This window comes from Centruroides sculpturatus, unplaced genomic scaffold (assembly GCF_000671375.1).
Source record: "Centruroides sculpturatus isolate CEXI.00-Female unplaced genomic scaffold, Cexi_2.0 scaffold1436, whole genome shotgun sequence".
NCBI lineage: Eukaryota > Metazoa > Arthropoda > Arachnida > Scorpiones > Buthidae > Centruroides > Centruroides sculpturatus.
In genome coordinates, this window is record NW_019385730.1 from 89,993 (window position 1) to 104,501 (window position 14,509).

The 14,509-nt window shown below is 31.5% G+C and overlaps 2 protein-coding genes across 3 annotated transcripts; both read right to left on the reverse strand.

The window, feature by feature from the left end:
- Nucleotides 1-3,121: 3,121 nt before the first annotated feature.
- On the reverse strand, nucleotides 3,122-7,765 carry LOC111641607. 2 transcript variants are annotated; one of them, XM_023387797.1, is made up of 4 exons: nucleotides 7,409-7,765; nucleotides 6,354-6,405; nucleotides 5,113-5,238; nucleotides 3,122-4,005 (listed from the first exon to the last, which is right to left on the reverse strand). In XM_023387797.1, exons 2-4 carry the CDS (start codon nucleotides 6,391-6,393, stop codon nucleotides 3,656-3,658), a joined length of 516 nt encoding a protein of 171 aa, XP_023243565.1. In that variant the 5' UTR covers nucleotides 6,394-6,405; nucleotides 7,409-7,765; the 3' UTR covers nucleotides 3,122-3,655. The 2 variants fall into 2 exon arrangements, with proteins under 2 accessions (XP_023243565.1, XP_023243564.1); XM_023387796.1 differs by having other exon boundaries at nucleotides 5,113-5,241.
- A 907-nt stretch (nucleotides 7,766-8,672) lies between these two features.
- Nucleotides 8,673-14,164, reverse strand: LOC111641609 (NACHT, LRR and PYD domains-containing protein 10-like). The gene is made up of 2 exons (XM_023387798.1): nucleotides 14,040-14,164; nucleotides 8,673-10,733 (listed from the first exon to the last, which is right to left on the reverse strand). Exons 1-2 carry the CDS (start codon nucleotides 14,143-14,145, stop codon nucleotides 8,890-8,892), a joined length of 1,950 nt encoding a protein of 649 aa, XP_023243566.1. The 5' UTR covers nucleotides 14,146-14,164; the 3' UTR covers nucleotides 8,673-8,889.
- Nucleotides 14,165-14,509: the final 345 nt, after the last annotated feature.

Here is a 14,509-nt window from a genome sequence, read left to right on the forward strand (position 1 = left end):
TACATACACCAACCCTGAATTTGTTTGCATTTGTCGATGTTTCAATGTGTCGGAGTCCAAAAATATATAATTTTTTGGGGGTTTTGTATTTACTAATTGTAATACTTTTCCTCTAACAGAGCTTTTTTTTCAAATCTGATTTAATTATAATAATTTTATATTTGTTTGCATGTGAATATTACAAATTTTACGATTAATTTTATTTATATTTTTCTTTCTTTGTCACTTTCGAACGGTCATATAAGTTGTTTAGCAAAAGTTTTTAATTAATATTAATAAATTAATATAATAATTAATCAAGGAGTTATACAAAACGAAGGCTGTGTATTGCCAACGAAAAACCATGACTAGCAAGCGCCAAAACTTCCTAATCGTGCGCCAACTGATTTGAAATGTTTTTAAATTTTAATTTAGTAATTTATCTTCCTATTTAATTTTAATTTTAAATATGCAAGACGGTGTTAATCTACTAACACACGCTTTTGATTCCAATAAACAAGAGGGGGCACAATCCAGTTTAAATTAACCAAACAATTTTACATTGATTTAAATAGAAATCAGACAGGCGGAGTATTGTCAAGTTCGATTTTAGAGAAAACTCGAATTATAGAAAAGTGTACTGCAATTAATTTTTGGAAAGAAAAACGAATATTAAATTTAAAATATTAAAGTTACAGAGGCTTTATGAAGAACTCCTGATGTTGTATATACAGTTGTTCGTGAAGATGTTTCTGCAGAATTAAAAACAACTGCTATTGTTCCATTGTCTACATATATTCTTGTCATTATTTTACATATAATTTTAAAACATAATTTAATTGTGAGTCAATACTTACGAGAAATGCAGTCTTTATCACAAATATAAAACGAACGGAAATTGATGATTACGTCTGTTAAAATTAAAAGTAGAAGCGGAAAGTGTTGAAGTTCAAAAAAAGGAAAACAAGATACTCAACCAACACGAATCACTTTTTAATTTTAATAGTAGACCAGTATTAATTAATAATTAAATGACTCGATGTGGTGAATTTTATAGTTTCTTTGATGTGCAGTTTCAGGTTATCTTTTACTTTTTTCGATCTATTGGCTATTTCTTAAGTAAATTCCAACATTATCGGCATTTTACTTGATTTGGGTAAAAGTAAAAACGTGGTTTTAGCCACGTCAATTCTTTCTTTCTTGTGATTTTCCGGAAGTATCAGATTTTGTATTATTGTATTAACTTTGGATTTAATATATGCTTATCTTTATCAAATAGTAGTTAAAAAGCACGCCCCAAAAAATCAAGGATTATTTCGGTCATACTAAATTACATCGATAATTCTCAGTGAGAATAAGTTTCATTGTGTCTTACGAGTGACGAAAGAGAAGAATTCTTCCGTTAATTTTCCTGAAAATTGCCCGAATTTCACACCAAAAGCGAAACTTTATAATATGTGTATCTTTAAAATAATTATTGTGCCGCAATATTAAAACATTGTAGACCTGTAAATTCATACTGCCCTCCATCTGTCTTTTAACCTGTTTTCCTATCTTCCTTAATCTCAAGAAAGGTGTAAGATAAATGAAAGTCCGGATTAGATGTGAAAAGAGATAGATCAACCGGCCCCAATTAACTATAAACAATCTTACTGTTCGCTATAGAAGTCCAGTTATTTATTCTCAAAAATTTAAAATATTGTTTTTTTTTAATGTTAGCTCTAACAAACTGTTCCGTTCACAGCAAAATATAACATGGTAATCTGCCAACGAATGAAAGTTTGCTAAAAATAGACCAAACATGTACACTGGGCATCCACGGTAATCTTGTATTATGTAATTTTCCAATTCGAATGACACCATACCGCTGGTTGTATGGAAAAAAGGGACTGTTGCGAAAAGCGGTTGAAGTAATTCAATCAAAAGAAGTCGTTAAGATTTATTGTTAATGAATATTAAATCATATTAAACTTTTGAGATTTCGTTTAAACATATAAACGTCAAATTTCTAAAATAATGAAAGATTTCCAACCTAAGAAATTTCTGAAGACGAAATATTCCATATGTCCATTACATTAATTAGAGTTTCGTCACTGAAATATATTTGTAATTTTATAAATAAAAATCAGACAATTCTATCTCTTAAAAAACCTGATATTTATCTTTAAAGTCTTCTACAACACCACACATTTTGCATTCTGTTTACTCGTAGACCGAATTATAATACGATCACGTAAAGTTTCGTATTGCTGCAATGAAAGAATAAAACTTATACAAAGTTTTTCGTTGAATACAGATTCCAATGAAACCAATTTCACGTCTTCACTTACACTTAATAATTTCAGCGTGTCACCAGAAAAATTCAAATTGAAATTTACATTGTTGAATGTATCGAATGGAAACCACGGGAGGTAACTTACGCCAATAAGAAAAATGTCCAAATTACTTGTGTTCTTTTTATGAATCAAATCGATAAAACGCGAAACTGGTTCTCTTATGTCGTATTTATTTTCCGAAAACGATCGGTCGAGTGGCAGGATAAAAGAAATCTTCAATTTATTCGGAGAAGTACAATTGTTCAAGTAATAAATTGCCTCATTCAAACTTTGATCGTATTCATCTTTTTCCTCATAGAAATACAAATACAGTTCTTTGAATTCGTACAGCTTTAATAGCCCTTTGAAATAAATAACATCTTTCCACGAACGAAATATCACTTTCGAATGAGACGAAAATTGTTTCCAATTTGTATTAAGTTTGATTTCTTTGCGAGCGCGAAGCATCAATTCAGGAGACAAGGTTTTATCCACTATAGATTTGATGAAGATTTTAGGTATAGGTTTGTGCTTATAAAATCCCAATAGAAATAATAATTCCATATCTCTGATGTGATTTGGAAATGAAACATATCCGAGGTACATTAATAAAGCTGAAAGAAATTCGCTAAATGTCAGATGCACAAAACAATATTCAGTAATATTATCGAATTCAGAAAAGGAATCAAGAGTGAGAATGTCCAGTCCAATAATAAAATTGTATTCATCTTCCTTCGGAAAAGAAGATTTCAAGAGTTGTGATGTGATACAGTTTGATGTTTTGTTTAATCTTCCCAATCTAACTAGCAAATTTTCTCCCACGAAATATTTTCCTCTTTATAATTTGCCGTTTTGATTTGTTTTTCTAACATAACGATCAGTTATGAGTGAGAATATTCGAATGTATAAATCAGTCATCGTTTCAACATTTTCTATTTCTCCAACCTGATGAAGGCAACACAACATATGCAGCATTAGAGGACATTCAGCTATTTCTTTGTAGAACTCATCTTCCTCCATTTTTTCAACAAGACTTCTCGCTTTATTCTCGTCTTCTCTAAACATTAACTCAATATATTTTTTTCTGGTGTTCTGGAGAAAACCCTTCTACCGTAAATCTCATCTTCATGTCCTCTCTGATCTCTTCCGCTGCGTGAGGTCGACTCGTTACCACAATCGCCATTCCATTAGAAACATCGAAAGATTCCTCCCTTATAAATTCTATAACTTTATTTTTCTGTTCAATCTCATCGAACCCATCCAAAATCACCAAAATGTTCAATTGCCTAAAATGTAATTTCCAATCTTTATCAAATGACGAGTTCTCGTGCAAGTTATCGAATAATGCTTCTTTTACACTTCTATCGCCTAACTGTTAAAATAATACATGCCGTTAAGTCAAAACGTTGCAAGTAATCCGTGGATGCCCAATCGTATGCAATTTTCCTGCACAGAGTGGTCTTTCCATAACCGGGATGTCCTGTCACCAAAATAGTTTGATGTTCGTCGACCTGGTTAGAAAATATTTCACACAGATTTACTTTATCTCCGCTTTTCTTACCGAATAAATCTGCCTTTTCTATTGTCAATTCTACGAAGTAATCCTTTAATGGAAAGTCGTTCCTCTTTCCTTCCCACAAGAAGGATCTCATGTAAGCAAAGTATGTCTTGTATTTGTTTTTCAACTTCTTGCAGTAGTTGACATAAATTTCTGAAAAGAGAGAAAAGTTAATGAACAACTGCGCTAATTTTTAAAATATTTTATTTAGTCAAAATTAGAAGAAAATTATTTCATGTTTTAAGATCAATATTCCAAGAAATAAAAGGGACCCGTGGATAATAAGACAATTACAGATGGTTGTAATCGTAGTTTTCAATTAATTTGGATACAATTTAAACAAAGACAAGGAGTGGATCACATTGGATTAATAAAAGGCAGCTATGGAACACGTGGAAAATCTGTCTAGCAGGTTTCGTTCGCGACGAATTTCTATGGAAAAACTCTTCTTGTTAAATTAACACACGTAGAGAAAGTATGGAAAACACCGCGAGGTTTCTGATATTATTTAATTTTACACTTATGGCAACAGGTAAGGACAAACCAATTAATGAGAGGGATCTTATGTATAAACTCTAATCATAGATGTGTGCATAAGAAACAAATAACACACAAGGCGTGATGACATATTCAATTCAAACATTTAAAAAATGTGTAACTTAAATACTATTTATTGTCATTAATAATAGTTACTTAATCAATATATAATTTAATTTATATCCGTTTCTCTGTTACTATTTTAACAAACTGCCAGCAAATTAAAATATTTTGTTCCTAGAATATAACGATTAATTCCACTAAGGTGTTGACATGACAAAGGTAGTAAGTGCCTAAGAAATTCGAATTTTCATTTTTTTTTCAGGAAAAGTAGCAGATGTTGGATCCAGTGGCACATGTAAAGAAGTCAGTCCAAATGTAAAACAGAACAAGTTGAAATCGTTGCTGCTAAACGCCTGATTTCCTATGATTAAGATGCAGACAAAATTGTTTCCACTCTTTGAGCCACTCAAACTTTCAGATTATTGATTATATTCGGTGTTTTAAGTAAAACAATTAAAATTGCAAAAAGTAATTAAATAAAATCAAAGTGAACAACGGAGAAGCTAATGTGTTTTAGGGTTATAGATATATATTTCTATCGTTTTTACTTATTTATAAGATTTACTGCTAATATTTTCTGTAAAATATTTTATGCTTTAAAAACTAAACCAATTTAAAGTGTAACATTTTCCAATAATCGTTGCAAGTGTAAACACTCACCATTTTCTTCTTCATTTTTTTTCTTTAAGTAACTTGTTTTCGGTGGTTCTGAATGGATTTCTATTTTCGTACCAATGTGAACGTCTGTACATTTCTTCAGTATTACTGGATATTGGTTACATTTATCTACTGAAATTAACACGCAATTAATTATTAAAAAGTTATTAATAATCTGTATACGTGGTAGTGTGAAAATTAAATCTAATCATCTAGTTAAAATTTTATTACGTAACATAGACTTTTACACCAACCAGGTTCCTATTGCAGCTGTAAGCATCTGAGTACACCACTAACACTTGTGAAAGCGGCTCTGTAACGGGAGTAATAAATCCCAAGCCCTAAGACTAACCTAATCTTTTACACCTTATCTTCAGAGTTGGGATGTAGACGAAACTAACGCGACCATAAAGCTAAGATAATATCTGGAGGAAGAAGTACCAGGCAATATTTCTTGGAGTGCTGTAAACGAATTTAGAGTGTAAAGTGAGTGTCTTCCTTCCCAAAAAGCATAACAGGTTCCGAAAGCCGACATAACAATAATTCAACATCTTTCTTACATCCGAATCTGACTTAATCACTGAACATTGTAATTAATTTTGGATTCGCGCTTCAGCAACAGGCTGAACTCGAAATTAAAAGGTGTTTGATTTCTTATAATCAGAAGAGATGAAATCCACAGCCCATTAGTGCTTTTAATTCTTAAGTATATAAGAAAAATAGTTTTTAAGCCTGCTTTCGACAAGCGCTATTGGTACCGGAGGACCCGATGCCCTAACACCCTCGACAGACTAGCACCGAAAAAACTTTTGGGGTGGTCTATCCAGATATGTCGAGCCCTGTTTCTGATCACCCGGTCACCCTCATAGTGGGCTTGGTCGAACACACGATTTATATGATTAAAAACGCCCACAGAGCGAGGACATAAAAAAGGAAAACAGATATTAATAAAATATCTAATGTTTAACTGCATTGGGTATTCACACGAGAACATAAACTGGGCCCTAATTTTACGACTTTAAACACGACGACACTTTAAATTTGACGAATTTGGATAATTATGATTCGAATTTCATCATTATTATCTAGATTAATTTTTTCGAGTCTTAATTAATGGTCTGTCGCGACCCATGTAGGACAATGAAAAATAACTTAAAAATAATTAAAATAATGGCAATATAGAAGCAATTTTCCATTAAAATATCTATTATAAGGTAAAATATCTAACGGAAAAATTTATTTACCATTTAGAACTTCCTGACAATTATTTACATGCTGCAGCATCTTATCAATTGCCTATAAACAAAAAATAAATACTTATTTTACTTATGTTGCACTCTTCTACCATTAAGTTTACTGAAATTAAAAATAAATTCTATTCTAAACATTTGTGAAACTGTAAATTACTTCAACATATTTGGGGACAAAATATTGAGCACTTCTACGTGGCAACTAAGAAAGCGAGCCCATAATAGCGTAATATCATGCATTTGTATCTGTATTAAAACTGCTTTACTAGGGAACGTGCTGAATAGCACGTTGCTTGCTAAAGCAGTTTTAATATACGTAGCAAGGAAAAAGATGTGCTTATTTGGAAGCCTATTCATGCTACCAAATAAGCACACCTTTTTCCTTGCTACGTTGACATTAATTAACAATACACTTGACAGTTCATATCGCTTGAATAAATAATATTCCTCTTGTTTTAAACGGGGTTGTCTAGACGACGCCGTAAGAAATTCTGAATTAGGAGTCGATATAACTTTACGAATTTAAAAAGTTTATTTTAAAATATTAAAAATTTAGTGTTTCGTTCTTAAATAAACGTAGGAAGATATCCTCTAATAATATTGCTTAACATATAGCATATAACATTAAAGGGGTAGATGGAAAAAAACATTTTTTTTGAACGTGTCCATGCATAAGTTTGGTTATTCGTGTACTAATTATAAAATATGTATATAAAATTAGATATAGTAACATATAGCAGATTATTAAAAATCTTACAGAATAAGTAATATAACACTATCAAATTATTGTTAAATCTTATATAAAAACACGAAGATCATTTTTTATCTCTGTGTTTTTGCTTTGTTGGTCTGAATAATATTCTTCAATTTCTCGAATTTTTACCAGTTTTTGGCGAATTTGATAGTAAATTTGCTCCCTGCCCCCGATAAAAAATAATAATAAATACAGTATCGCATATCGTTAAGCAATCTACTACATAAATAATTATTGATTAATTAAGAATTTCTATTGTTATAACCATATTTTTAAATTATTATGTATAACTTACATTTTATGATTCTGTTAAAAATCCACTTAAGATCTCTTCTTGTAAGGTTTACGTCCCATTTGGATCGTTCAGAAACCTTTGTACAATTAATAGGTCATCAATTCACTCGCTAACACGTGCGAAGTTCAACGTCACTCGTAATTTCCCAGTGACGTCAGACGTACGATGATACCGACTCTGTTGTTTTACAAACAATCGTAGCTTCTGTGTCAATAACATCACTCCGAGTTTATATCGAACAGAAGAAGTTACCTGTGTTAATTAATGAACACCGTGTAAGCAATAACAGTGACGACCAGTTAATCGTTTCGTTTGTAACAACCGTAACACTTTAGCATTGTAGGCACTCAACCAAACCTTGAGAGCGCGACTGTTGCGTAATACACAGGAAATTGATAATGTACTGTTACGGGGTGCCATCTTTTGGTAAAATATTTCGTAAACATAATTGGATAAGTGTTAATAAGCTTTAACCAAGCTGTGTAATTATTAATATTGTTATTATAATTGTTATTCTTAATATTTCTTATTAATATAACGTTTCAAGTTAAAGTACATTTTCTTTTCAGAAATGAGGAAAGCCTCCTACAGAAATATGTGGGTCTCGGACTGTTTATCCGTTGTTAATCTGTTTCACGTGGAAATTTTCAATGTAGCTCTCCATGCAGGAAACACAGAAAGTGTTACGGAACTAGTATCAATTACTCAGATTATTATCTTTACTTATCGAAATGCAAAAATAAATTATAAATTTAGCGTTTAAACCACCGTGCCATTCGTTTACCACCATCTTGAGTAATTACCTCAACATGGAAGGGGAAATAAACTAATAGTAATAAAAGAAAATTGCCGTGTGTATGTTCGTTTTTCTTTTTCACATTGTAGTCCGAACATGTAAGCTGAACAATAGTGTGAGGGAGTGAGTAATCAAGAGTTGCTTGGCGCTCAAACAAAAGACGAATCGACGAGATTTGAAAATCGCGTAACTCCGAGTTCGCGTAAGTCGAGGTATTACTGTATTTCGAATATAGTATTTGGAACAGAAAACATTCTTGTTTACCGTATTGTTTAAAAAACTATACAAATTTAATTCCTCTTTCTATTCGCAAGAGAAACAACTATTGAATTTACGATGTATCTTTTCATAATAAAACCTGGCGAAGAATTTTACGTGAATGGAATCATCTAACAGTTCAAAATGAACTTCAATGAAATTATTTTACTTTTATCTAAGATATATTCTAAAAAAATATTTCAACCGAACACTAACATCTTTTAATCATTAATCTAAGCTATCAATACATTATTACAAATATGTTACATCCAACGATTGTCATTGTATAAAGTTTCAGCCTACCCATTTCATTACATTGAACTTCGCCAGTGAAAAATACATGTGATATTGTAAACAGACTTAATGCTATTTTCTTATTTCAAAACGATAATATATATTTTCTATTCGTCTACATTATCAAACATTTTCAGTACTGTTTACTCGCAGATTTAAATATGATATGACGACGTAAAGTTTCGTATTGTTTCAAAGAAAGAATATATCTGTTAGAAACTCCTACGAATTCTTCAGTTTCCAATGCAACCAATTGCACGTCTTCAATTACCTCTACTGATTTCCGCGCGTGGTCAGATAATTTGAAATTGAAATTTACATTTGTGAATCTATCGAACGAATCATCCAAGGGCTTACTTACGCCAATAAGAAATATGTCCAAATCACTTGTGTCTGTTACATTAAACAATTGGATAATGCGTGAAACAGGTTCCGTAATGTCGTATTTATTTTCAGAAGGCCATTTGTCAAGTGAGAGTATAAGATAAATCTTCATTTTATTCGGAAAAATCCAGTAGTTCAAGAAGTAAATTGCTTCATTCTGATTTCCATCGTCTACATTCTTTCTCTCGTGGAAATAGAAATATAACTCGTTAAATTCATACAACTCCACTAGTTCTTGAAAATCACTAAAATCTTTCCAAGAATAAAATATCACTTTTGCACGAGAACAAAATCGTTCCCAGTTCTTTTTCAGTTTGATTTGTTTGTGAACTTGAAGCATGAATTGAGGCTTGAACATTTCCTTTTCTACGTACGTTAATAACTGTTCGGGTAAAGGTTCTTCTTGGTAAAATCCCAACAAAAATAAAAATTTCATACCAATAATACTATTAGCAGGTGAGAACATACATAGATTGGTAGATTGAAAACTGACGTACATTGATAATGCTGATAGAAATTCGCCAAATGTGCGATGTACAAACTTATATCGAATTATATTATCGCATTCAGAAAAGGAATCGAGAGTCAGAATGTCCAGTCCAATAATAAAGTTGTATTCTTCTTCATTTGGGAAACAATTCCTCAATCGTTCTGAGGTGATAAAGTGAACTTCTCCCAATTTCAGTAGCAAATTTTCTCCCACAAAATATTTTCCTCTTTTAAACTTGTTCTGCTGATTTGTTTTTCTAACATAACGTTCGGTTACGAGAATAAATATTCGGATGTATAAATCAGTTATTGTTTCAACATCTGCCATCTTTCCATTGTGATAAAGACAACACAACATGTGTAACATCAGCGGGCATTCTGCCATTTTTCTGTAAAAGTCGATTTCTTTTAGTACTGAAGACAGTTCTGTTGCTTTACTCTTGTCTTTTCTAAACATTAATTTAATATATTTCTCTTGATATTCTGGAGAAAACCCTTCTATGGAAAATCTCATCTTCATGTCTTCTCTGATGTCTTCTGCTGTTTGAGGTCGACTGGTAACCACAATCGTCATTCGACGGGAAATATAAAAAGATTCCTCTCTTATAAATTTTATAATTTTGTATTTTTCTACAATCTCATCGAACCCATCCAAAATCACTAAAATATTCAATCGTTTATATTGTAGATGCAAATCTCTGTCAGTTGTCGAGTGTTCATGCATGTTGTCCAGTATTACATCCTTTACCCTTCTATCGCCTAATTCTCTTAAAATTACAATAAAAGTTAAATCGAAGTGTTTAAGATAATTCGTGGTTGCCCAATCGTACACAATTTTCTTACACAGAGTAGATTTGCCATAACCGGGATCCCCTGTAACTAAAATAGTTTGGTGTCCATCTTGTTGTATGGAAAATATCTCATTCAAGCTTATTTTATCTCCGCTGTTTTTCCCAAATAAATCTGCCTTCTGTACAGTCAATTCTACGAAATAATTCTTTAATGGGAAGTCGTTCCTCTTGCCTTCCCATAAAAAAGACCTCATGTAGGAGAAATAAGTCATATATTTATTTTTCAATATTTGGCAGCAACTGTTGAACATTTCTATAAGAGAAAAAAAGGAGGGAAAATAATTAATGAAATATCGTGTATATTATATTTATTTTATTTGCAAATCAAGAATTATAAGAAAATTTAATCTCTTTTTATCCTATAAATTCCAATCAATATCAAGAGTATACCATATCATATGTCACTAAGCATTCGAATTGAATAGTGATCATTCAGTATTTTCTAATGTAATAAATTTATAAAAATTTGCTTGAATCTTCCTTTATATTAGTTTGCTAACATTATTGATTTGAGGAACCAAATACAACGTTAATTTGCTACTGGTATAAAAAAGAACGTACAGTACAAACATATTGTGGTCTTTCCTGATAGCTTTCTTCAATGTCCAAAACGAAATCGTGGAAAAATTTTTCTTTTATATTTCGAATTTTCTCGTGTCAAAATAAGCGAAATTACAAAATGTTTCTTAAATTCAATCAATTAAATTTTGAGAACGAACTCAATTCTATTAGAAACTGTGCACAGCTTTTGCTAGCGCATCGACTTAAATAATAATTGAATAGACACTTTCCTACTGGTAGAGTAGATAATCTGCCGGGTGTGATAATTTCAATTGATTTATTGTACAGCATTGGAGTATGCTAGGAAGACGATCTGTACATCGTGTTGTAAAACAAGCTTTGAAGCAACATCAAAATTTTCAATTTTGCCATCTGGCCATTAGAAATCGCAGAATAAAACATGGCATAGAACATGGCAGCTTACTTACGGCAAGCAGACCATGTGTTCGTCCCTGCCATCTATTTTCACACTTAAAAAACAGACAATCAGAGAAACAAATTTATTCTCTGGTAATTCGTACTTCTATGAATCATCGACTCCAATCTCTTCGTTCTAGAAATGCCCGGCAACGCGTGAAGCGATTTTTTGCTGTTTTCATTCACATAACACAAAAAAAAAGATCAAGTTTGTTCTTTCAGGTGCGTGACACAGATGCCATTATTCTGCACCAGATACGCGCCGAAATTGTTTTTTAAATCATGTCACTCATGGCCTGCCTAATGCTAATATATACGCCAGTGTTTTTAGTTCAGAAACCAATTTCTCATTTTATACTCAGATCTAATATCATTTTCAGTTCAGTTATAGAAGCTCATTGCTCACACTTGGATCATTCATTACAAGTATGTATACTGGTACTAAGATGGAAGCATATTACAGCTCGCCATGTAGACTGATGAAAAGTATTTTATAATACTTTTCTTGTACGTGTTTATATATTTAGAATATGCCAAAATTCACCTGTTTCCAATAGGCATTTTGATTCACTGTCCTCCTGCAATTTGTGCGACTATCTTACCGCTAATTCCATAAGACCGAAAGAATTTTAGTATATTCTTGTTAGAAGCATTTCACAAGCGCAGTTATCATGCCCAAGCCTCTATCAGCAGGTTAACTTGCTGTCCATTAAATCATCAGAGTTTTGTAAGTTCATACATATATACTTCGAATACACTTCATAAGGCCATTTTTCTTTATTAAACGAAAACTGATATAATATACAATTGTAATTTCTTCGAACTTTTAATAAGGTACTATACAGTACATTTTTCAAATAAGATACATCTAACGATTAAAGAAATTTTGTATTTTCACTATTAATAGAAAAATTCTGAAAGTTGTACTGCAACATATTAAGATGGCTGTGGTCGAAAGTATTTAATCTAGCCAATACATCCTCCAGATTATCAAAATACAGTAGACCCCTATAAAACGGGTTCCTATAATTACGATTCCTATAAAACTGCGAAAAAATTGCGACGGTATCCGTAAAAAACTGTAAAAACTCCTATAATTACGTAAAACGTCATCGGGCAGCCGAAATACTTTCCGCGCCGTCAAGCGCCACGCTATGGCGAGATTACTATCGTCTGTACAGTATTATATATAAATTATATATGAATTAGGTACTGTACATATAATTATATATTAATTATATATAAATTAGGTACTGTATATATAATTATATATTAACTTAATTTATTGTAACTTTATTATAAATATATATATACTTTCTGCCGTTCAGCGCCACGCTACAGAGAGTTTAGGCGAGTAAGATGAGTTTACTATCGTCTGTACAGTATGTAAATTAGGTACCGTAAGTCTAATACAGTACTGTAATTTTATACATTTCTTGTGAAAGAAACATTTCTTATTCAACGGCGATTAAAATTATTTATATTAATGATGTCTCCAAAGTTCAACGAAGTTTTTGCAGAAAAATAAGTTATCAGAAATCGGCCGCGGTTTGATGTGCTGTTTCGCGACGAAAACAAGCTTGAGCAATGGCGATGTCGAATGGTGCACACTCGGTAAGTAATTATACAATTTTTTGTTTATAGCGTAGTTTATACGGATTATTCCCAAAAAATATACGTATGTTAGAAATGTTGAGTCGGATTAGTCTAGAATCGATTTCTTTTATGGAAGAAAACCTTTCAAACAGCCGTAGTCCGTAAACTTGACACGTGTCGGGCTGTGATTGGAACGACTCGTAAGAAATCGGATTCCTAAAGAATGGAACGTATCTACTGTCTTATAGGAGGGTCGACTGTAGTCACACATCTATTGATTTTTTCATCCATAATCAGGTTCGTACTCTCAGCCTTTCTTCTGGAATTTTCCAGCTGATGATTACTATTACATTACTGCATATTACAGAATTTGTCTATGGGCGTACAATAACAAAAACTATGCAAGAAAATTGATAAACCAAATGGGTTCATCAATAATGGGCCTTATTTGTAGCTGTTAACCCGCGCTTTCTATCAGTGTTTTACTAATAAATGAAATAATGCCATTTAACTGGAAATTGTCAATACCTATATCATATTCTTCTTATCAAATTACCTTGAAATAGTAAATAATAAAAATCTAATTTAGAATTCTAAACTGATGAAAACTGAATGCTCCTGTATGAATCTTTTACGTTACTGTGAAAATTTGTTATATAACAAAGTGAGATGAGAATAAAAATTTTATTAAATAACAAAATACTGAGTATAAAATTATTCAAAGATAATTAATGTATAAATTCAACTGATTTTTGTGATTATAAAGTAATTTATATATACATACTGTACAATGAACCATAAACTAAAACTATACAAATTACAGCTTTTTTCATTAGTGTAAATTCAGTTTATATAATTAAGCAATTCACATAATGGTTAATACGATAACTTACTACAAATATTCACTCTCGGCACAAAAGAACACGGAAAATAAAAATATAATAATGTTTTTTTTTGTATGTTTATTGTGAAGACACGCACTTACCATTCCTTTCGTCCTCTTCTTTCTTTAAGGATCTTGTTTTCGGTTCGTCAGAATGAATTTCTATTTTTGGTCCAATGTGAATTTGTGTGCATTCTTTTAGAATCATCGTGTATTCATTACCATTCTCTACTGAAATCAATAGCAAATCTATATTATACTTCTGTCTAATTATTATGTTAATTTAACTTAAATGCAGTTCAATAATATGAAAGTTGTTAAAGTGTAACTGTATTTACTAGGAAGAATTTTCGTGTTTAACATATTAAACAACCCGAAGCCACACTATTTAATATGCATAGATAGATACATAGCCACACTATTCTCTTAAAAATAGAGAATTTATAGCCCGAGTAATTAAGGCGATCGTTCGGCTATGCGCTTAAGATAATTTTAACAATCATCTCCGTAAAAAATATTAAAATATAACAATTTAAAAATTTAATGTATAAAATAAAAGATTCACAAGCATC

Excerpts from the sequence above, each read along its gene's own strand:
- LOC111641609 (XM_023387798.1), bottom strand. The coding sequence starts at position 14,145 with ATGATTCTAAAAGAATGCACACAAATTCACATTGGACCAAAAATAGAA. Across the intron at positions 10,734-14,039 it reads AGAAGAGGACGAAAGGAATG|AAATGTTCAACAGTTGCTGC; the intron begins GTAAGTGCGTGT and ends TTTCTCTTATAG.
- LOC111641607 (XM_023387796.1), bottom strand. The coding sequence starts at position 6,393 with ATGCTGCAGCATGTAAATAATTGTCAGGAAGTTCTAAATG. Across the intron at positions 5,242-6,353 it reads TTGTCAGGAAGTTCTAAATG|TAGATAAATGTAACCAATAT; the intron begins GTAAATAAATTT and ends TGTTAATTTCAG. Across the intron at positions 4,006-5,112 it reads AAAAAATGAAGAAGAAAATG|AAATTTATGTCAACTACTGC; the intron begins GTGAGTGTTTAC and ends CTCTCTTTTCAG.